The sequence below is a fragment of the Ranitomeya variabilis genome, chromosome 1 (assembly GCF_051348905.1).
Source record: "Ranitomeya variabilis isolate aRanVar5 chromosome 1, aRanVar5.hap1, whole genome shotgun sequence".
Taxonomy (NCBI): domain Eukaryota; kingdom Metazoa; phylum Chordata; class Amphibia; order Anura; family Dendrobatidae; genus Ranitomeya; species Ranitomeya variabilis.
Window position 1 is genome coordinate 302,734,915 of NC_135232.1, and position 25,261 is coordinate 302,760,175.

General features: G+C 43.2%; 1 protein-coding gene across 1 annotated transcript in view; it reads right to left on the minus strand.

Moving 5' to 3' along the window:
* Positions 1–25,261, minus strand: part of MYO1H (myosin IH) — a 190,911-nt gene that overhangs the window by 34,113 nt on the left and 131,537 nt on the right. The window contains exons 26-28 of the mRNA XM_077295901.1: positions 18,037–18,130; positions 7,716–7,771; positions 3,126–3,261 (exon numbers count right to left, since the gene is read on the minus strand). Coding sequence (XP_077152016.1) covers positions 3,126–3,261; positions 7,716–7,771; positions 18,037–18,130 — 286 coding nt within the window. The remainder of the gene's footprint in view (positions 1–3,125; positions 3,262–7,715; positions 7,772–18,036; positions 18,131–25,261) is intronic.

Here is a 25,261-nt window from a genome sequence, read left to right on the forward strand (position 1 = left end):
GGTCTCCTACCTCCTCCTCCCTGCAGGCCCCGGATCCAAAATGGCCACGGGGGGCCTTCCGGGTCCTGCAGGGAGGCGGCATTCAAGCGCCTGCTCAGAGCAGGCGCCGGGAAGCCTCCCTGCAGTGCCTGTCAGATCGCTGATCTGACACAGTGCATTGCAAAGTGTCAGATCAGCGATCTATCACTATACTGTGATGTCCCCCCCTGGGGCAATGGAAAAAAGTATAAAAAAATAATATTTACATGTGTAAAAAAAAAATAAAAAATTCCTAAATAAAGAAAAAAAAATATTGTTCCAATATATACATTTCTTAATCTAAATAAAAAAAAAAACAATAAGAGTACACATATTTATTATCGCCGCGTCCGTAATGAGCCGACCTATAAAACTGTCCCACTAGTTAACCCCTTCAGTGAACATCCTAAAAAAAAAAAAAGCACGGCAAAAAACGACGCTTTATTATCATACTGCCAAACAAAAAGTGGAATAACACGCAATCAAAAAGATGGATATAAATAACCATGGTACTGCTGAAAACGTCATCTTGTCCCGCAAAAAACGAGCCGCCATACAGTGTCATCAGTGAAAAAATAAAAAAGTTATAGTCCCCAGAATAAAGCGATGCAAAAATAATTATTTTTTATATAAAATAGTTGTTATCGTATAAAAGCACCAAAAGCCATAAAAAAATTATATAAATGAGGTATCTCTGTAATCGTACTGACCCGAAGAATAAAACTGCTTTATCAATTTTACCAAATGTGGAACGGTATAAGCGCCCCCCCCCAAAAAAAAAAAGAAATTCATGAATAGCTGGTTTTTGGTCATTCTGCCTCACAAAGATCGGAATAAAAAGCGATCAAAAAATGTCACGTGCCCGAAAATGGTACCAATAAAAACGGCAACTCGTCCCGCAAAAATTAAGACCTCACATGACTCTGTGGACCAAAATATGGAAAAATTATAGCTCTCAAAATTTGGAGACGCAAAAACTATTTTTTGCAATAAAAAGCGTCTTTTAGTGTGTGACAGCTGCCAATCAAAAAAACACTATAAAAGTAAATCAAACCCCCCTTCATCACCTCCTTAGTTAGGGAAAAATAATAAAATTAACAAAAATTTATTTATTTCCATTTTCCCGTTAGGGTTATAGTTGGGGGTGTGGCTAGGGCTATGGTTGGGATTAGGGTTAGGGGTGTGTTTGGGTTAGGGTTTCAGTTATAATTGGGGGGTTTCCACTGTTTAGGCAAATCAGGGGCTCTCCAAACGCGACATGGCATCCGATCTCAATTCCAGCCAATTCTGTGTTGAAAAAGTAAAACAGTGCTCCTTCCCTTCCGAGCTCTCCCATGCGCCCAAACAGGGGTTTACCCCAACATATGGGGTATCAGCGTACTCAGGACAAATTGGACAACTTTTGGGGACTAATTTTTCCTGTTACCCTTGGGGACTAATTTTTCCTGTTACCCTTGGGAAAATGCAAAACTGGGGGCTAAAAAATAATTTTTGTGGAAAAAGAAAAAGATTTTTTATTTTCACGGCTCTGTGTTATAAACTGTAGTGAAACACTTGGGGGTTCAAAGTTCTCACAACACATATAGATAAGTTCCTTGGGGGTCTTGTTTTCAATATGGGGTCACTTGTGGGGGGTTTCTACTGTTTAGGTACATCAGGGGCTCTGCAAATGCATTGTGACGCCTGCAGACCATTCTATCTAAGTCTACATTCCAAACAGAGCTCCTTCCCTTCCGAGCTCTGCCATGCGCCCAAATGGTGGTTCCCCCCACATATGGGATATCAGCGTACTCAGAACAAATTGGACAACAACTTTTGTTCAAAGTTCTCACAACACATCTAGATAAGTTCCTTAGGGGGTCTTCTTTCCAAAATGATGTCACTTGTGGGGGGTTTCAATGTTTAGGCACATCAGGGGCCCTCCAAACGTGACATGGCGTCCTATCTCAACTCCAGTCAATTTTGCATTGAAAAGTCAAACAGCTCTAGTTGTTTGAGTTAAATGTTCATTTTTTTTAAACATTACAAAAATTCCTGTGAAACACCTGAAGGGTTAATAAACTTCTTGAATGTGGTTTTGAGCACCTTGAGATGTGCAGTTTTTTCTATCATATTGACCCCTGAAAGTGACTTAAAATGTGATGTGGTCCCTAAAAAAAATGGTGTAAAAATGAGAAATTGCTGGTCAACTTTTAACCCTTATAACTCCTTAACAAAAAAATGTTTTGGTTCCAAAATTGTGCTGATGTAAGGTAGACATGTGGGAAATGTTACTTATTAAGTATTTTGTTTGACATATCTCTGTGATTTAAGGGCATAAAAATTCAAAGTTGAAAAATTGCGAAATTTTCACCAAATTTCCGTTTTTTTTCGCAAAAAAAAGCAGGTAATATCAAAGAAATGTTACCAGTATCATGAAGTACAATATGTCACGAGAAAACAATGTCAGAATCATCAGGAACCATTGAAGTGTTCCAGAGTTATAACCTCATAAAGGGACAGTGGTCAGAATTGTAAAAATTGGCCTGGTCATTAACGTGCAAACCACCCTTGGGGGTAAAGGAGTTAAGGGCATAAAAATGTAAAGTTTGAGAATTGTGACATTTTCAAACTTTTTGCCCCATTTATGATTTTTTTCGAAAATAAAAGCAAGTAATATCGAACAAATGTTATCACTATCATAAAGCACAATATGTCAAGAAAAAACATACTCAGAATCAGTGGGATCTGTTGAAGCGGTCCAGAGTTATAACCACATAAATTTACACTGGTCAGATTTCAAAATTTAGGCCTGGTCATTAACCTACAAAGTAGCTTGGTCCTTAAGGGGTTAAAAGAAGTACACGGCGGCAGTGGCCCCTACAGATTGAACTGTGCTCTGCAGCTCCCTTCAAAGTGTTTACATACTGTGGACTCCGAATAAAAAAACAAACAGCTGATTGGTGGAAGTGCAGGTGTCAGAACTCCATGGATATGATATTGATGACCTATCCTACGGTATGTATAGGTTATTAGGTTATCAATATGTTGTGTCTGGACAACCCCTTTAACTTTGTACCTGACATCTGAGTGAGTTATTTCAACTGATAAACCCTTATTTCCTTTACCTTTCACATTTGTATATTCAATCTTCTGCTTGATCTTGACTTGCTCTGTAACATATAGTGTTGTCTGTGTCAACACGAGATTCCGAGGCCGAGTTTTAAATCCGTTTCGGTCATACTTTATTACTGCAATGCCATACTAGGATATAGGGACAAAATGTTATCTCTACAAAAACTAAATCTTTAATAGTAAGCAAAGTTAATTTCTAATAATTTGTTTGCAGATGAAAAGAAACAAGTCAAACAGGAATAACTGTTTTCTTCACGTAACAATACACTTTAATAAGTGCTTAAACTCTACAGTACAGCAGGTGCACTCCCACTCTTCATTCTGTAGGCCCTGGTCACTTTTTGGCCTACATCCTACAGAATGACAGGGTGATGGAATGGCCGAGTCCTGAGTGGGGGTAGAGTGACGTGATGATCTCACTGTGCACGGAATCTGTTGTGCTGTGCACGCCCCAGCACGATGACATCACTGCATTGGTCTACCCACACCTTGCCCCTGTTTGCCAGCAGACTCGCAAGGGGTTAGATGAGTATATGATGCTTATTTTTTATTTTAATAGTACTTTCTAGGGTACTGTGGGGGCATCATACAGTGTGGGGACTAATGTGGATTACGTCATACAGTGTGAAAGGCATTAGACTGTGTAGAGGAAGTGTACAATGTGGTGGGACATTATACTGTGTTACTTATGACTACTTGAGGATATATCCTACAGTGTGAAGGGCATTATACTGTGTATGGGGGAGGCTATGGGGGCATTATACTTTTTGCAGGGTGATATGGAGCAATATATTATATGCATGGGGAGTTTGGTGGACTTTATACTGTGTGACAACTAGTGTGGGTGGCTATCACACAGTGTGGGAGGGTCAGTACACCGTGTATAGGAAGCTGAGGGCATCAAACTGTGGTGGGTTTTATTGTATGTATAATGGGACTTTTGGAGCGTTATGTTGTGTGACTACTGTGGGGCCATTATTCTGTGTATAGCGGAGTTCTGGGTATTATACTGTGTATAGAGGGTTTATTGGAGTATTATACTGTGTATAGGGTGCTTTGGGGGTATTATACCTTGCGAGGATTAAAGTTGAGTCCACCATACAGAGTAGGGGGCATTATACGGTGTATAGGGGAGCTGTGGGGACATGTATAGAATAGCTATGTTGACATCATAATTGGTAAAGGTGAGCATTGGGGGCCATCATACTATGTATAGGAGAGCTTTGGGCCCATTATACTGTGTACACTAGCTGTGGGTCCATCATACTCTGTATAGAGGTGCTGTTGGACTAATCATACTGTGTATAGGGGAGCTGTGGTGGCATCATACTGTATATAGAGAAGTTTTACTTGAGGAGACTTAGGGGACATTATTACTATGCCTGTGGGGATTTACTGGACATTATAACTCCACATGGAGGGACTTGGGAGACATTATTAAATGTTAAGTGGGCACATAAGACACATTATTGTTATAAGGGCACCCAGAGTTTTGTAACAGTGAAATGAGGCACACGGGGTATTATTACTTTCTAGGTGCAAAATATGGGCACTGTATTCTAGAGCACTTGCACAGGCTATTAATATTTTCTAGGAGGGGGGAAATTTTATAACATAGAGGATACAAATGAGGTATTTTACTTTGTAAGGGGCACTGTGATGGGCATTATTATGTGGGGAACTAAGAGGAGCACTGTTTATGCTACACGGGAGGTCCAATAATAGGAAGAAATATTGAAGGCTTAGCATAAGACTTTAGCGCATAACTTGGGCGAGTGCAGTGCGAGAAATAAAAATTGGATGCCATACGAACCATCCATATGGCATCTGATTTTTACAGATACATTACAGTTCTGTAAGATGGGGAACTGTAAATGATCCTGTAAATGATTAATAGCCATGTAGTAAAAAAAAAGATTGTATACAGACAGCACACAGAAGACAAGTGAGAAAAAAGTCATCCCACTTTAAGAATGAAAATAGCACCAATTATTTTTGTATACACTCATGTGACCCCAGCCTTAAAATGAGGAGCTTTCACAGATGGGGAATAGGTGCTGGAAAATGTGAGAAATCAAATATGTCTTTGTTGTAAATTTTACAGATTAGTCATGGCTGGAAAACATTCTAATGAAAGTCTAGGCCAGATGGAAAAGACTCCATCAGAATTAACATCGCCTGTAAATCACCATGTATAACTAAGAATATTGGCGTGCACACTGAGGTATTTCACTAACAGAGGTGCCAATTGAGGGGATTGGTGAGGTCCCTCATATACTATCTAATATATAAAGCTGAATGTGTGTATGTATGTATGTGTGTATGTCCGGGATTGGCATCTGCACCGTCGCAGCTACAGCCACATAATTTTGCACAGTCACACGTCTGGACCCCGAGAGTGTCATAGGCTATGTTGTGAGGCGAAATTTTAACCCCGCGCGTTCCAATTCACCAAACAATTATCTACATAATGGGAAAAAAGTGAAAGGAAAAGTGTTGGAGGCAAATTGACAGCTGCCAGATGTGAACAAGGGAGACTTAAAGAGTGAGAGCGATGGCGCCAAAGAGTATATACCGTACAGTTGCTAAGGTGGGGCCACGACATGGGATACTCACCACACACGGGGATATGAACACACACACAAAATGCGCCACACACTACCACGTGCTTGAACACATATATCACCCTCAGCACACATTTCACCACACATACACCAACCTCGCCACATAAAAGTCGAAACACAAAAGTTGCCGCTCAAAACTCGCCACACGCAAAATTCACCACATGCAAAACTCGCCACATGCAAAACTCGCCACACGTGCAAAACTCACCTCATGGAAAACTTGCCACACGCAAAACTTGCACACGCAGAAAAATTGCCACATGCACAAAAGTTGCTACACATGCAAAAGTTGCCTCACACAAAACTTGCACATACTCAAAACACATAAAACTCGCCACGCGCAAAACTCGCCATGCGCAAAACTTGCTGCACACAACTTGCTACACTAACCTGTCACATGCAACTCGACACACAAAAAGTTGCTACACGCATGTCGCCACACAAAACTCATCTCACAAATGTCGCTACATGCATGTCGCCACACGCAACTCAACATACACAACTTGACACATGAAACTCACCCTAAAACACACACAAGTCTGGTATTATCCTTCAAAAATAAAAATCTGATTAATAAGCAAACTACAAGAGCAACAAATGTACCATATAGGAAATACAGCAGCTGTCAGTCACATGACCTGTCTATTATGTGTATGTGTGAGCTAATATATACTGCCAGGGGGGAGGGCTTCCTGTTGGCTGGGGATTTATCAGGCTGCCAATAGCAACCAATCACAGCTCAGCTTCTATTTTGCTACAGTTAATTAATCTGAGCTCTGATTGGTTAATATAGGCAACAAAGGACATTCTCAGTATAACAAAGCTTGTATATATATAAAGCTGAGTGTATGTATACGTGTGTGTATCAAGCCCCGCCCACTCCACATAGCCCCACCAACTCTGCATAGCCACACTCACTCCACACACAAACCCCCGTCAAACGCGGCCCACGTTGTTAGCGTACAAGGGTGGAGACACATTCACCTCGAAAGCCACCCTGCAAAACTCACCAGCTACAATGTTCCAGCCGCTGCAAGCTACAATCAGGGCCGCTGCCTTCAGATTATCAGAGCGCGGCAGACACAGGCCACATCTAGCTCCGTCGTGTCTAAAATGGAGTTGCTCCTGTGAGGCATGATGTCAAGGTAAAGGGAGGAGCCTCATGGATTACACCGCTGTGCTCATAACAGGAAGTTGCTGTGCATGTGTGAGGGGAAGAGAGGAGTGAGGGGAGGGGAAAATGAGAGGAGTGAGGGGAAAATACTGGAATGATGGGAAAATAGTGGAGTGAGGGGAAAATAGTGGAGTGAGGGGAAAATAGTGGAGTGAGGGGAAAATGAGAGGTGTGAGATGAAAATGAGAGGTGTGAGGTGAAAGTGAAGAAGTGTGAGTGGAAAATTAGATGAGTGAGGGGAAAATAGTGGAGTGATCGGAAAATGACAGTTGTGAGGTCAAAATGAGAAGTGTGAGGGGGAAAATGAGAGATGTGAGAGGGAAAATTACAGATGTGAGGGGGAAAATGAGAGGCGTGATGGGAAAATGAGAGAAGTGAGGTGCTGCTGCAGTATGAGGCTGTGTATAATTTGTGCGACTCTCGGCAGGGAGACTTGGACCGATTTTCCATACAGTAAGTGTGACCCCGGCTTAAGAAAGACAAAACCTCACTTTCTTAAATATTCTTTTTTCAGGTATATTAACCTTGTCTTTTTTCAATATTGAAATTAATCATGAAAAATACATATTGTCTAATAACTGTGTTGGTCTTTGTATAAAGATTTATTTTCATTAACATGCTTAGGTGTGTGACTGTAGTTGTATACATACTGCAGATACCTGTTAGGGGCCCACTCAGATGTGTTTCGCTGATGCTGAACCTTTAGCTACTCCTTTGTTGATTCACAAATATTACATAAAATATTGAACTAAAAATGTGATAGTTAGTGTAGTTGAACAACTTACCTTCATCTTGTCAAACAACATGAGCTGATGGACTTTTGGACTGATATCTTGATCAGCTACAACATAAAACATAAATACAACATTCAGCATGATGGCATTAAGTTCTTAGTGGTATTAGTATGTACTTAGTGAAATCCCCAATAATCTGATTGTGTCCCACATTCGTTCATGGGCCACAGTGCGGACGCCTTTGTGGCCTCTACACTATATATGCTCTGTAACCCCGGAGGTATTTTTGTTTTTGCGTTTTTGTTTTTCGCTCCCCTTATTCCCAGAGCCATAACTTTGTTATTTTTCCGTCAATATGGCCGTGTGAGGGCTTGTTTTTTGCGGGACGACTTGTACCTTTGAACGACACCATTAGTTTTAACATGTCGTGTATTAGAAAACGGGGAAAAAATTCCAAGTGCGGTGAAATTGCAAAAAAAGTGCAATCCCACACTAGTTTTTTGTTTGGCTTTTTTACTAGGTTCACTAAATGCTACAAGTGACCTGCCAATATAACTCTCCAGGTCATTATGAGTTCATAGACACCCAACATGTCTAGGTTATTTTTTATCTAAGTGGTGAAAAAAAAATTCCAAACTTTGTAAAAAAAAAAAAAATATTGTGCCATTTTCCGATACCCGTAGCGTTTACATTTTTTATGATCTCGGGTTGGGTGAGGGCTTATTTTTTGCATGCTGTTTTTAATGATGTTTTTAATTATACCATTTTGGTGCAGATATGATCTATTGATCGCCCGTTATTGCATTTTAATGCAATGTCACGGCGACCAAAAAAATTTAATTCCGGCCTTTTTGACTTTTTTTTCTTTCTATGCTGTTTAGCTATCAGGTTAATACATTTTTTATTGATAGAGCAGGCGATTCTGAATGCGGCGATACCAAATATGTGTATGTTTGATTTTTTTATTGTTTTATTTTGAATGGGGCGAAAGGAGAGTGATTTGAACTTTTATATTTTTTTAATATTTTTAAAAACATTTTTTTTTTGCTTTTGGCATGCTTCAATAGTATAGAAGCTGCCATAACCCGATCGGCTCAGGTACATAGGAGCGATGCTCCATTCGCCTACATGTAGCTGAATTACTCACTTTGCTATGAGCACCGACCACTGCGCTCACAGCAAGCCGACAGTGCCAACCATAGAGGTCTGCTGGAGACCTCTGGTTGTCATGCCAACCCACCGGTGACCCGCGATCACATGACGGGGGTCGCCAGTGGGCTGATTTACGGCGTGATTGCCGGAAACGCTTGTTAAATGCCGCTGTCAGCTTTTGACAGCGGCATTTAATGGGTTTAATAGCCACAGGTGGATCACGATTTCACCCATGGCTGTTCAGGGCACATGTCAGCTGTTCAAAATAGCTGACATGTGCCGGGAAAGATGTGAGCTCACTTGCGGAGCCCAACATCAAAGGGAGGGTGTCCGCATAGCTCCCAACCATCCCTCATTGTGCGGGACTGTCCCGGTTTTGAGCCTTTGCCCCGCTGTCCAGCACGAGATGCTCTGCTTCCCGCAGACAGCAGGACCGACACGCCCCCTTGTGTTAAGCCATGCCCCGGGCCCTTACCCTTCCGTATGGCTGCCTGCTTTCTGCGCACAGGACCTGTGATGAGGTCACAGGAGGGGAGGAGTCAGGGGTCACATGATCGGGACCTCCGTGGATTGCAGGACTTGGCTGCTGTGCTGGTTGCCAACTTGCCACATGGTGCTGCAGGATGAGGCAAGTAATGCCTTGTGTGGGGTCAGGAGGTGTACAGTGTGGATATAGCAGAGCCGTGTGTGTACAAGGTGTATGGAGCGGAGCCGTGTGTGTACGAGATGTACGGAGCGGAGCCGTGTGTGTATGAGGTGTACGGAGCGGAGCCGTGTGTGTATGAGGTGTACGGAGCGGAACCATGTGTGTATGAAGTTACAGAGCGGAGCTAAATGTGTATGAGGTGTACGGAGCGGAGCCGTGTGTGTATGAGGTGTACGGAGCGGAGCCATGTGTGTATGAGGTGTATGGAGCGGAGCTAAATGTGTATGAGGTGTACGGAGCGGAGCCGTGTGTGTCATGGTTCCCAATGGCAAGGGAACGTCAGAGAACTTAAATAACAGACTAGCTCTTGGGTGATGGAATCTCGAGCTGACCGTGAGCTAAACCTACCACACAACTAACAGTGGCCGGGTGACGTACCTACGTTTTATCCCTAGACGCCCAGAGAACTAACTAACCCTAATAGAGGAAAAAACAGACCTGGCTTACCTCTAGGGAAATTCCCCAAAAAGGAGACAGAAGCCCCCCACATATATTGACGGTGAGTTCAGAGGAAAAGACATACGCAGTATGAAGGTAGGCTCAGCAAAGCGAGGTCCGCTTACTAGATAGTAAGAAGATACAATAGGGAACTTCACGGTCAGCTGAAAACCCTATTAAAATACCATCCAGAAATTACTTTAAGACTCATGTGTCAACTCATGACACCGGAGTGGTAATTTCGGCCCACAAGAGCTTCCAGCTACAGAAACATAACATAACTGTGAACTGGAACAAAAATGCAAACAAATTTAGGACTAAGAGTCCAGCAGCTGATAGTAGTCTAGAAGCAGGAACATGCAACAGAAAGGCTCTGGTTACATTGATGGCTGGCACTAGAATAACTGAGCAGCAAGGCTAAATAGGATACTCCCACATCCTGATGGAAACAGGTGAACAGAGAAAGTGAAGCACACAAGTCCAGTACCACCAGCGACCACCGGGGGAGCCCAAAAACCAAATTCACAACAGTACCCCCCCCTCAAGGAGGGGGCACCGAACCCTCACAAGAACCACCAGGGCGATCAGGATGAGCCCTATGAAAGGCACGGACCAAATCAGAGGCATGAACATCAGAGGCTGTCACCCAAGAATTATCCTCCTGACCGTAGCCCTTCCACTTGACCAGATACTGAAGTTTCCATCTGGAAACACGGGAGTCCAAGATCTTCTCCACAACGTACTCCAATTCACCCTCAACCAACACCGGAGCGGGAGGCTCAACGGAAGGCACAACCGGTACCTCATACCTGCGCAATAATGACCGATGGAAGACATTATGGATAGAAAAAGATGCCGGGAGGTCCAATCGAAAGAACACAGGGTTAAGAATCTCCAAAATCTTATACGGGCCGATGAACCGAGGCTTAAACTTAGGAGAAGAAACCCTCATAGGGACAAAACGAGAAGACAACCACACCAAGTCCCCAACACGAAGACGAGGACCAACACGACGACGGCGGTTAGCAAAATGCCGAGTCTTCTCCTGGGACAACTCCAAATTGTCCACCACCTGTCCCCAAATCCGATGCAACCTATCCACCACAGTATCCACTCCAGGACAATCCGAAGACTCCACCTGACCAGAAGAAAAGCGAGGATGAAACCCCGAATTGCAAAAGAAAGGAGAAACCAAAGTGGCAGAACTAGCCCGATTATTGAGGGCAAACTCCGCCAACGGCAAAAAGGCAACCCAGTCATCCTGATCCGCAGAGACAAAACACCTCAAATAAGTCTCCAAGGTCTGATTAGTTCGCTCAGTCTGGCCATTAGTCTGAGGATGGAACGCAGACGAAAAAGACAAATCAATGCCCATCCTAGCACAGAACGCCCGCCAAAATCTAGACACGAACTGGGTCCCCCTGTCAGAAACGATATTCTCCGGAATACCATGCAAGCGAACCACATTTTGAAAAAACAGAGGAACCAACTCGGAAGAGGACGGCAACTTAGGCAAGGGCACCAAATGAACCATCTTTGAAAAACGGTCACACACCACCAAGATGACAGACATTTTCTGAGAAACAGGGAGATCAGAAATAAAATCCATAGAGATGTGAGTCCAAGGCCTCTTTGGAATAGGCAAAGATAACAACAATCCGCTAGCCCGAGAACAACAAGGTTTGGCCCGAGCACAAACATCACAAGACTGCACAAAAACTCGTACATCTCGAGACAGAGAAGGCCACCAGAAGGACCTAGCCACCAAATCCCTGGTACCAAAGATCCCGGGATGACCTGCCAACGCAGAAGAATGAACCTCCGAGATGACTCTACTGGTCCAATCATCAGGAACAAACAGTCTACCAGGCAAGCAACGATCAGGTCTATCCGCCTGAAACTCCTGCAAAGCCCGTCGCAGGTCTGGGGAAACAGCAGATAATATCACCCCATCCTTAAGGATACCTGTAGGTTCAGAATCACCAGGGAAATCAGGCTCAAAACTCCTAGAAAGGGCATCCGCCTTCACATTTTTAGAACCTGGTAAGTATGAGACCACAAAATTAAACCGAGAGAAAAACAACGACCAGCGCGCCTGTCTAGGATTCAGGCGCCTGGCAGACTCAAGATAAATCAAATTCTTGTGATCGGTCAATACCACCACCTGATGTCTAGCCCCCTCAAGCCAATGACGCCACTCCTCAAAAGCCCACTTCATAGCCAAAAGCTCCCGATTACCAATATCATAATTTCGCTCGGCGGGCGAAAACTTTCGAGAAAAGAACGCACAAGGTCTCATCACGGAGCAATCGGAACTTTTCTGCGACAAGACCACCCCAGCTCCGATCTCGGAAGCATCGACCTCAACCTGAAAAGGAAGAGTAACATCAGGCTGACGCAACACAGGGGCGGAAGAAAAGCGGCGCTTAAGCTCCCGAAAGGCCTCCACAGCAGCAGGGGACCAATCAGCAACATCAGCACCCTTTTTGGTCAAATCAGTGAAAGGTTTAGCAACATCAGAAAAACCAGTTATAAATCGACGATAAAAATTAGCAAAGCCCAAAAATTTCTGAAGGCTCTTAAGCGAAGAAGGTTGCGTCCAATCACAAATAGCCCGAACCTTGACAGGATCCATCTCAATGGAAGAGGGGGAAAAAATGTAGCCCAAAAAAGAAATCTTTTGAACCCCAAAAATACACTTAGAACCCTTCACACACAAGGAATTAGCCTGCAAAACCTGAAAAACCCTCCTGACCTGTTGGACATGAGAATCCCAGTCATCCGAAAAAATCAAAATATCATCCAGATACACGATCATGAATTTATCCAAATATTCCCGGAAAATGTCATGCATAAAGGACTGAAAGACTGAAGGGGCATTTGAAAGACCAAAAGGCATTACTAAATACTCAAAATGGCCCTCGGGCGTATTAAATGCGGTTTTCCACTCATCCCCCTGCTTAATTCGCACCAAATTATACGCCCCACGGAGATCAATCTTAGAGAACCACTTAGCCCCTTTTATTCGAGCAAACAAATCAGTCAGCAGTGGCAGAGGATACTGATATCTGACTGTAATTTTATTCAAGAGTCGATAATCAATACACGGCCTCAAAGAGCCATCTTTTTTAGATACAAAGAAAAAACCGGCTCCTAAGGGAGATGAAGAAGGACGAATATGTCCCTTTTCCAGGGACTCCTTAATATATTCTCGCATAGCAGCATGTTCAGGTACAGATAGATTAAATAAACGACCCTTTGGAAATTTACTGCCCGGAATCAGATCTATGGTACAATCGCAATCTCTGTGAGGAGGTAGTGAACCAAGCTTAGGCTCCTCAAAAACATCACGATAATCAGATAAAAATTCCGGAATCTCAGAGGGAATAGATGACGAAATGGAAACCAAAGGTACGTCCCCATGAGCCCCCTGACATCCCCAGCTTAATACAGACATTGCTTTCCAGTCAAGAACTGGGTTATGAGATTGTAACCATGGCAATCCGAGCACCAAAACATCATGTAGATTGTACAACACAAGGAAGCGAATCGTCTCCTGATGGTCTGGATTCATACGCATAGTCACTTGTGTCCAGTATTGTGGTTTATTACTAGCCAATGGTGTAGAGTCAATACCCTTCAGAGGTATAGGAACTTCCAGAGGCTCTAGATCAAACCCACAGCGCCTGGCAAAGGACCAATCCATGAGACTCAAAGCGGCGCCAGAGTCGACATAGGCATCCGCGGTAATTGACGATAATGAACAAATCAAGGTCACAGACAAAATAAACTTAGACTGTAAAGTGCCAATTGAAATAGACTTATCAACCTTTTTTGTACGTTTAGAGCATGCTGATATAACATGAGTTGAATCACCACAATAGAAGCACAACCCATTTTTTCGCCTAAAATTCTGCCGTTCGCTTCTGGACAGAATTCTATCACATTGCATATTTTCTGGAGCCTTCTCAGAAGACACCGCCAAATGGTGCACAGGTTTGCGCTCCCGCAAACGCCGATCAATCTGAATAGCCATTGTCATGGACTCATTCAGACCTGAAGGTGCAGGGAACCCCACCATAACATCTTTAATGGCATCAGAGAGACCCTCTCTGAAATTCGCCGCCAGGGCGCACTCATTCCACTGAGTAAGCACAGACCATTTACGAAATTTTTGGCAGTATATTTCAGCTTCATCTTGCCCTTGAGATAGGGCCATCAAGGTTTTTTCAGCCTGAATCTCTAGATTAGGTTCCTCATAAAGCAACCCCAAAGCCAGAAAAAACGCATCCACATTGAGCAACGCAGGATCCCCGGGTGCCAATGCAAATGCCCAGTCTTGAGGGTCACCCCGCAGCAAGGAAATTACTATCCTAACCTGCTGTGCGGGATCTCCAGCGGAGCGAGATCTCAGGGAAAGAAATAATTTACAATTATATTTGAAATTCAGGAAACGAGATCTATCCCCGGAGAAAAATTCTGGTATAGGAATTCTAGGTTCAGATATAGGAGCATGAATAACAAAATCCTGTAAATTTTGAACCTTCGTAGCATGATTATTCAAACCTGTAGCCAAACTCTGAGGATCCATTTTAATCAGGTGAGATCAGAGCCATTCAAGGATTAGAAGGAGAGAGAGAGGCAAAGGCTGCAATTAGAGCAGAAATGCAACTGAGTAAACTATAGAGCAAGCTCAGAAGAAAAAAAAAAAAAAATCTGCTGACTTCTTTTTCTCTCCTTTCTTCTGCCAACGGTTTTAACCCTTGGCCGGCCATACTGTCATGGTTCCCAATGGCAAGGGAACGTCAGAGAACTTAAATAACAGACTAGCTCTTGGGTGATGGAATCTCGAGCTGACCGTGAGCTAAACCTACCACACAACTAACAGTGGCCGGGTGACGTACCTACGTTTTATCCCTAGACGCCCAGCGCCAGCCGGAGAACTAACTAACCCTAATAGAGGAAAAAACAGACCTGGCTTACCTCTAGGGAAATTCCCCAAAAAGGAGACAGAAGCCCCCCACATATATTGACGGTGAGTTCAGAGGAAAAGACATACGCAGTATGAAGGTAGGCTCAGCAAAGCGAGGTCCGCTTACTAGATAGTAAGAAGATACAATAGGGAACTTCACGGTCAGCTGAAAACCCTATTAAAATACCATCCAGAAATTACTTTAAGACTCATGTGTCAACTCATGACACCGGAGTGGTAATTTCGGCCCAGGAGAGCTTCCAGCTACAGAAACATAACATAACTGTGAACTGGAACAAAAATGCAAACAAACTTAGGACTAAGAGTCCAACTTAGCTGATAGTAGTCTAGAAGCAGGAACATGCAACAGAAAGGCTCTGGTTACATTGATGGCCGGCACTAGAATAACTGAGCAGCAAGGCTAAATAGGATACTCCCACATCCTGATGGAAACAGGTGAACAGAGAAAGTGAAGCACACAAGTCCAGTACCACCAGTGACCACCGGGGGAGCCCAAAAACCAAATTCACAACACGTGTGTGTATGAGGTGTATGGAGCGGAGCTAAATGTGTACGAGGTGTATGGAGCAGAGCCGTGTGTGTTGTTGTGAATTCCGTTCTCGGGCTCCCTCCTGTGGTCATGAGTGGTACTGTGTGAGTTTGTTCTTGGGCTCTCTCTGGTGGCTTTTGGCGATATGGCTGGGCTCAGCTGCTTCATTTCCTTCTATGCTGGGCCTATTTAACTCACCTGGACCTTCATTTGTTGCCTGCTGTCGGTGTATTCAGTCCTGATTCTCAGCTCTCCTGAATATTCCTTGTGACCAGTCTCCTGCTGGAGAAGCTAAGTTTGCTTGTTCATTTTGCTCATTATTTCCTTGAAAACGTTTCTCGGTATATGATGAGTTCAGTCCAGCTTGCTTTTATGTGATTTTTTGCTTGCTGGTTAGTTCTGGGGTGCAGAGTGCGCCCCTCACATTGTGAGTCGGTGTGGGGGTTCTTGTATTCTCTGCGTGGTTTATTTTTGATAGTTTTTGTACTGACCGCACAGATTCCTATCTATTTTCTGTCTATCTAGAGTTAGCGGGCCTCATTTGCTAAACCTGTTTTATTTCTACGTTTGTATTTTCCCCTTAACTCACCGTTATTATTTGTGGGGGGCTGTCTATAACTTTGGGGTTATTTCTCTGAGGCAAGTGAGGTCTTTGCTTTCTCTCCAGGGGCAGTCAGTTTCTCAGGCTGTGAAGAGGCGTCTAGGTTTTTAGGTAACGCTCCACGGCTGCCTTTAGTGTGTTGGATAGGATCAGGATTGCGGTCAGTATAGCTTCCACATCCCCAGAACTTGTCCTAACATTCTGGTTATATGTATCAGGTCAGTTTTGAGATCCTACCACCGGATCATAACAGTGTGTATGAGGTGTACAGAGCGGAGCCGTGTGTGTATGAGGTGTATGGAGCGGAGCCGTATGTGTATGAGGTGTATGGAGCGGAGCTAAATGTGTACGAGGTGTATGGAGCTGAGCTGAATGTGTACGAGGTGTATGGAGCAGAGCCGTGTGTGTATGAGGTGTATGGAGCGGAGCTGTGTGTGTATGAGGTGTACGGAGCGGAGCTAAATGTGTACGAGGTGTACGGAGCGGAGCCACGTGTGTACGAGGTGTATGGAGCGGAGTGCGTGTGTACGGAGCGGAGCCGTGTGTGCAAAGTGTATGGAGCACAGCCGCGTGTGTAGGAGTAGCTATGTGTGGCCATTATATGATACGAAGTATCATGTGCGGCCAATATACAGTATGGAGCATCATGTGTGGTCATTATACAGTATGGAGCATATTGTGTGGTCATTATACAGAATGGAGCATCATGTGGGGCCATTATACAGTATGGAGCATCATGCGCGGTCATTATACAGTATTGAGCATCATGTGCAGCCAGTATACAGTATGGAGCATCATGTGCAGTCATTATACAGTATGGAGCATCATGTGCGGTCATTAAACAGTATGGAGCATCATGTGCAGCCAGTATACAGTATGGAGCATCATGTGCAGTCATTATACAGTATGGAGCATCATGTGCGGTCATTAAACAGTATGGAGCACCATGTGCAGTCATTAAACAGTATGGAGCATCATGTGCAGCCAGTATACAGTATGGAGCATCATGTGCGGTCATTATACAGTATGGAGCATCATGTACGGTCATTATACAGTATGGAGCATCATGGGTGGCCATTATACAGTATGGAGCATCATGTGTGGTCATCATACAGTATGGAGCATCATGTGTGGTCATTATACAGTATGGAGCATCATGTGCGGTCATTATACAGTATGGAGCATCATGTGCGGTCATTATACAGTATGGAGCATCATGGGTGGCCATTATACAGTATGGAGCATCATGTGTGGTCATCATACAGTATGGAGCATCATGTGTGGCCATTATACAGTATGGAGCATCATGTGCGGTCATTATACAGTATGGAGCATCATGTGTGGTCATTATACAGTATGGAGCATCATGTGCGGTCATTATACAGTATGGAGCATCATGTGTGTGGTCATTATACAGAATGGAGCATCATGTGGGGCCATTATACAGTATGGAGCATCATGCGCGGTCATTATACAGTATGGAGCATCATGTGCGGTCATTATACAGTATGGAGCATCATGTGCGGTCATTATACAGTATGGAGCATCATGTGCGGTCATTATACAGTATGGAGCACCATGTGCAGTCATTAAACAGTATGGAGCATCATGTGTGGTCATCATACAGTATGGAGCATCATGTGTGGCCATTATACAGTATGGAGCACTGTGTGGCCATATTTTTTTGTTTATAATTATTGTATATGAAACAGTGTGATCAGCAGTGATAAATGGGTGTGGTTGGGACGTGGATATGAGTGTGACTAATTATGAATGGGTGTGGTCAGAGGCATGGCCTAAAATTTGCCCCTCTTTCCCATCTTCAAAAGTTGGGAGGTATGTGTCCGACATCAGCGTAAATATACGCCCGATGTCGGAAAGAGGTTAATAAAACCTGCCATTAGGAAAATATATCAATGACACATACAGTAGTTTATGTACTTTGTCACTTACTTAACCGAGATTCTTCAAATGGCTCACTAATACTTTGCTCGTAGCCTTCCTTTTTCCCTTGAAAAAGATCACTGGCCACAACTTTTTGCCGCATCTGCAGACAGAGAAAATGAATCAGTTCCTTTGGCCAGATAAAAAAGAAATTACTGTTATTAACATATTGCGAATTGTAAAGACATAAAAACAGGGCGAATATCTGAAACCCGGATCTTTTTGCAAGGGTTGCAAAAAGCCTTGGTGTGTTGCCTCCATGGGCAAGTGAAAAAAAAATGTGACACCAAGTTCCTTGTCTCTGTTATTGAGAAATAAAAGCGCGGCATGGAGGATGGATTTTCTTGTCAAAATTAATGACACCTGTGGAGCGTAGTGGACCCCATTATGGGTGAAGTCAGACGGCAATATAAATCGGACTGAAATAAGACCGCAATGCTCGGACTGGCCCCAGCTCTCCTGACCCGAGAGTGACAGCTGCATAGAAATATATGAAGCCGTCACGCTAGGGTTGGAAGAGCCAAATACCAAAAAACTGACTGGCTCTTCCAAATCAGAAAACTGGTGTGCACAGTTGCGAACTAGGAGTAGCCATCTCTATAAATAACAAATAAAGTAGCACTCTGTAGTGCTACAGCATGTATATATGGAATATAGGAAATATGAAAAGCATTACTGCTCTAGATAATAAGAAAAAATGGAGATACTTGGCACATAATTTGGCCAATTCACGCATGCCCAGCAGCCAACGACAAGGTGATCTCCAGCTGGCTGGGAACATATCTAAAGTGAACATCTCTCTAAAGCTAAAGACTGAATTTCGGGGTAGGTAGGATCCTGTTCCAATTAAAACTGCCATAGGCTGGAGGGTGGAGAGCTCGGTCAGGGTTGGAAGAGCAGACAGCCAGTCCGTACATTGTGGTCCAATTTACATGTTCGTCTGACTGCGCTCTCTCAATCGGTGGGTTTTTTCCAGATGCACCATGTGTCCATCCATCTTTGGGTCTGTCAGCACATTATTATTATTTATTATTATTATAGCGCTATTTATTCCATGGCGCTTTACATGTGAAAGGGGTATACATAATAAAAGACAAGTACAATAATCCTAAACAATACAAGTCACGACTGGTACAGGAGGAGAGAGGAGCCTCCACATTTCAGATGTGGACACAGTGTCCAAAAAATGTGAATGGCTTTAAAACACACTAAAGATAAAAATTGAATGGCAAGAAATAGCAGAAAGGTTTCAAGATCAACTGCAGTGATGTAACCCATCCACCACTAGAGGGCAGGTTTTGCCCATGGAATGTCTCAATACAAAACTGCTAAGAACACACCTACACACAAATACAAGTAAAACTGCTCAATGTAAAGTCACAGAACCTTCCAATAATTGTTCTGCAGCTATATTAAACGCTGAAGACTTCAGCGTTTAACATAGCTACAGACCAATTATTGATCTGGTTAGGAACAAACATTATCGGCGAGTCCTGCTGCTAATGTAAGTGCAACATACAATTTTCAGATCTAAAATAAGTAATGGCTATGTAAACAAGGTGTAGTCACAGAAAGGTCTTGATTTCCTCTACAGTAATTGGTAACATCTTTGATAGAGATCAGCGGACCCATGGAAGTTCTGGTACTGGTATAAAACCAAACTGTAGTCCAAAGTTTGGTTTGTGTATCAGAACTGAACCCGACCTGGAACCTGAGCCCAAAGCACATTGAAATCAATTGGCACCCGATCTTTGGGGGCTGGAAAATCTCTCTCTCTTCCTGGCTCTTGACTTTGGAACATCGCTGAACGTGTTGACAGATTACTGGGAGAGTCTGGTGAGGACTCGGCAGTAGTGATGAGCGAGTGTACTCATTGCTCGGGTTTTCCAGAGCATGCTCGGGTGGTCTCTGGGTATTTATGACTGTTCGGAGATTTAGTTTTCATTTCGGTAGCTGAATGATTTACAGCTACTAGCCTGCTTGATTACATGTGGGGATTCCCTAGCAACCAGGCAACCAGGCAACCCCCACATGTACTTATGCTGGCTAATAGCTGTAAATCATTCAGCTGCCGCAATGAAAACTAAATCTCCGAACACTAACAAATACTCGGGAGGTCACCCGAGCAACGAGTACACTCGCTCATCACTAGTCGGCAGTCAAAGTGCTCTTCGGCACCGATGTCAAAGTTAAAGGCAGGGGGAAAGTCCTTCAAAACTATTTCAGGCAATTAGGCTGTAAGATTAAAGCAAGGACCTTGGAGGTAGTATTTTCTGAAATACTACCTGTACCACCTGCCACGCCAGAGAGCATGAGGGAGATTATTATTATTTATTTTTAGAGCACCATTGATTCTATGGTGCTGTAAAAGACAAGGGGTTACACATAAACATAAATTAAAGTACAAACTAACAATGACAAACTGGTACAGAAAGGAGAGGGTCTTCCCCTTGTGCACTTACACAAGGATGATGTAGACAGTAGGTTGGTGGGTTTGCAGCAGTTGCAGAGGTGGCAGCACGGTCATTACAGGTTGAATGAATAGGTGGTTCAGGAATTGGTGTAGGAAGGAAGGTTTTGGGTCCTTGGGTTGACTTATCTGTTGGCTACAGGTGTTACACTAAGGATGTGCTGCACAATAATGGGGAGGGTGCAGCTGTGCTGGGGAAAGAATGGTTAAAAAATTGAAGGAATATTTAAACTAGGTACTGGGGAGGAGGACAATTATTGTACAGGATGGGACAATAGTGTAGGGCATAAATAATGAAACTGGGGGTGGCATTGGGGGACTGGTAAGAACAGTCCATACAATTAGCTGGCGTAGAGGTACAGAGAAATACATAAAGTTCATATACAGGTGCTTCTCACAAAATTAAAACATAAAAAAGTTAATTTATTTCACTTCTTCAATACAAAAAGTGAAACTCATATATTATATAGAGCCATTACAAACAGAGTTATCTATTTCAAGTGTTTATTTCTGTTAATGTTGATGATTATGGCTTACAGCCAATGAAAACCCAAAAGTCATTATCTCAGTAAATTAGAATACTTTATAACACCAGCTTGAAAAATTATTTTAAATTCGAAATGTTGGCCTACTGAAATGTATGTTCAGTAAATGCACACAATACTTCGTCGGGGCTCCTTTTGCATCAGTTACTGCATCAATGCGGCATGGCATGGAGGCGATCAGCCTGTGGCACTGCTGAGGTGTTATGGAAGCCCAGTTTGCTTTGATAGCAGCACTCAGCTCGTCTGCATTGTTGGGTCTGGTGTCTCATCTTCCTCTTGACAATACTCCATAGATTCTCTATGGGGTTAGGGTAAGGCGAGTTTGCTGGCCAATCAAGCACAGTGATACTGTTTTTTTTAAACCAGGTATTGGTACTTTTGACAGTGTGGACAGGTGCCAAGTCCTGTTGGAGAATTACATTTCCATCTCCAAAAAGCTTGTTGGCAGAGGGAAGCATGAAGTGCTCTAAAATTTCCTGGTAGACGGCTGCGCTGACTTTGGTCTTGATAAAACACAGTGGACCTACACCAGCAGATGACATGGCTCCTCAAACCATCACTGAGTGTGGAAACTTCACACTAGACCTCAAGCAGCTTGGATTGTGTGCATATCCACTCTTCATCCAGACTCTGGGAACTTGATTTCCGAATGAAATGCAAAATATACTTTCATCTGAAAACAACACCATGGACCACTGAGCAACAGTCCAGTTCTTTTTCTCCTTGGTCCAGGTAAGACGCTTCTGGCATTGTCTTTTGGTCACGAGTGGCTTGACACAAGATATGTGATACTTGTAGCCCATGTCCTGGATACCTCTGTGTGTGGTGGCTCTTGAAGCAATGACTCCAGTAGCAATCCACTGGTGAATCTCCCCAAAATTTTTGAATGGCCTTTTCTTAACAATCCTTTCAAGGCTGCGGTTATGCTGGTTGCTTCTGCACCTTTTTCTACCACACTTTTTCCTTCCACTCAACTTTCCATTAATATGCTTGGATACACCACTCTGTGAATAGCCAGCTTCTTTAGAAATGACCTTTTGTGGCTTACCTTACTTGTGGAGTGTCAGTGACTGCCTTCTGGACATCTGTCAAGTCAGCAGTCTTCCCTATGATTGTGGAGCCTACTGAAACAGACTAATGGACCTTTTTTAAATGCTTAGGAAGCCTTTGCAGGTTTTTTTTGGTAATTATTCTAATTTACTGAGATAATGACTTTTGGGTTTTCATTGGCTGTAAGACATAATCATTTGATATAATATATGAGTTTCACTTTTTGTATTGAAGAACTGAAATAAATTAGCTTTTTGATGATATTCTAATTTTGTGAGCACTTGTATTTATTAATGATCTTGTAGAGGGCACATACGGTATAATTTCAATATTTGCAGATGATGCTAAACTTTGCAAGGTAATCAACAAAGAGGATGATAATTTAATATTACAGAGGTAATAAGCTGGATGCTTGGGCTGAAAAATGGCAAATGAAGTGTAATTTAGATTAATGTAAGGCCACGCACTTGGGCAGAGGAAATAAAATGTGTAATCGTACTAAATTTTAAAACACTGGGTAAAACTAACACTGAAAAAGGCTTGCATGTATGGGTGGATGGAAAACTCAAACTTTAGTGACCGACAGGCAGCTGCTGTCAATGCAAATGAAAAAAAAAACTGGATGCATTAAAAGATGCTCAGATGCTCATGACAAGAACAAAGTTTTGCCTCTATACAAGGTAATACTGTGTAAAATTTTGGACTCCAGTGTATAAGGAGGACATAGATGAACTTAGTCAGGAGCATAGAAGGTCGACTAAGCTTATTAAGAGAATGGGTGGACTGCAGTACCAAGACAGGTCTACTTGAGGTTATTCTGTTTGGAAAAACTTAGGGTACCGTCACACATTGAAATTTTCATCGCTGCGACGGCACGATCCGTGACGTCGCAGCGATCGTATGAATATCGCTCCAGCGTCGTAGACTGCGGTCACACGTTGCAATCACGGCGCTGGAGCGATGCCGAAGTCCCCGGGTAACCAGGGTAAACATCGGGTAACTAAGCGCAGGGCCGCGCTTAGTAACCCGATGTTTACCCTGGTTACCAGCGTAAACGTAAAAAAACAAACAGTACATACTCACCCGTCGGTGTCCTTCAGGTCCCTTGCCGTCTGCTTCCTGCTCTGAGTGCAGCCGTACAGTGAGAGCAGATCGCAGCACCGCTGTGATCTGCTCTCACTTTCCGGCCGGCACTCAGAGCAGGAAGCAGACGGCAAGGGACCTGAAGGACACCGACGGGTGAGCATGTACGGTTTGTTTTTTTACGTTTACGCTTGTAACCAGGGTAAACATCGGGTTACTAAGCGCGGCCCTGCGCTTAGTTACCCGATGTTTACCCTGGTTACAAGCGAAGACATCGCTGGATCGCTGTCACACACAACGATCCAGCGATGTCAGCGGGTGATCAAGCGACGAAAGAAAGTTCCATACGATCTGCTACGACGTACGATTCTCAGCAGGATCCCTGATCGCTGCTGCGTGTCAGACACTGCGATATCGTAACGATATCGCTAGAACGTCACGAATCGTAACGTCGTAGCGATGGAAATTTCAATGTGTGACGGTACCCTAAGGCTTAGGAGCAATCTTATTACAATGTACAAATATATCAGGGTACACTACAGTGATCTTTCTAATGATGTTTTAACACCTAGGCCTGTGAAAGTGACAGGTGGCCATCGTCTATATCTAGAGGAAAGAAGGTTTAATCATAATCAGAGATGTAGACTATCTACTGTAAGAGCAGAGAGACTATGGAACTTTCTGGAACATGAAGGTGTAATGGGTGATTCACTACAGAAGTTCAAGGAGGGCCTGGATGACTTTTTTGAAAAATGTAATATTACAGGTTATGAGTACTAGATTTTGTGATGGGGCGTCTATCCAGGGAACTTTTCTGATTGCCGTGTTCGGAGTCAGGAAGGAATTTTCCCCCCCAATATGCTGCTATATTCATCTACATCATGGGGGATTTTACCTTCATCTGGATCAACATGTTAGGCTATAGATTTAACTTGACCAATTTACAGTTGTGCTCAAATGTTTACATACCCTGGCAGAATTTTTGCTTTCTTGGCCTTTTTTCAGTGAATATGAATGATAACACCAAAACTTTTTCTCCACTCATGGTTAGTGGTTGGATGAAGCCATTTATTGTCAAACTACTGTGTTTTCTCTTTTTAAATTATAATGACAACGAAAACATCCAAATGACCCTGATCAAAAGTTCACATACCCCATTTCTCAATGCTGTGTATTGTCTCCTCTAACATCAATGACTTTTATGGTAGTTGTGGATGAGGTTCTTTATTTTCTCAGATGGTAAAGCTGTCCACTCTTCTTAGCAAAAAGCCTCCAGTTCCTATAAATTCCTGGGCTGTCTAGCATGAACTGCTTGCTTGAGATCTCCCCAGAGTGGCTCAATCATTTTGAGGTCAGGAGACTGAAATGGCCACTCCAGAACCTTCACTTTGTACTGCTGTAGCCAATGACAGGTCGACTTGGCCTTGTGTTTTAGATCGTTGTCGTGTTGGTATGTCCAAGTACGTCCCATGTGCAGCTTCTGGGCTGATGAGTGCAAATTTGCCTCCAGTACTTGCTGATAACGTGCTGCATTCATCTTTCCCTCAACTTTGAACAAGTTTCCTATGCCTTTGTAGCTCACATATCCCCAAAACATCAGCGATCCACCTCTGTGCTTTACAGTAGGAATGGTGTTCCTTTCATCATAGGCCTTGTTGACCTCTCTACAAATGTAACGTTTATGGTTGTGGTCAAAAAGTTCAATTTTGGTCTCATCACTCCAAATTACCTTGTTCCACAAGTTTTGAGGCTTATCTCTGTGCTGTTTTGCATATTGTAGGCTAAATACTTTGTGGCATTTGCGTACTAATGGCTTTCTTCTGGCGACTTGACCATGCAGTACGTTTTTCTTCAAGTGCCTCCTTATTGTGCATCTTGAAACAGCCATACCGCTAGTTTTCAGAAAGTCCTGTATTTCAGCTGATGTTATTTGTGGATTTTTCTTTGAATCCCAAACAATTTTCCTGGCAGTTGTGGACAACATTTTTGTTGGTCTACATTACCGTGGTTTTGTTTTTACAAAGCCCCTGATTTTCCATTTGTTAATCACAGTATCACAGTTGAACACTGCTCACTGGCATTATCA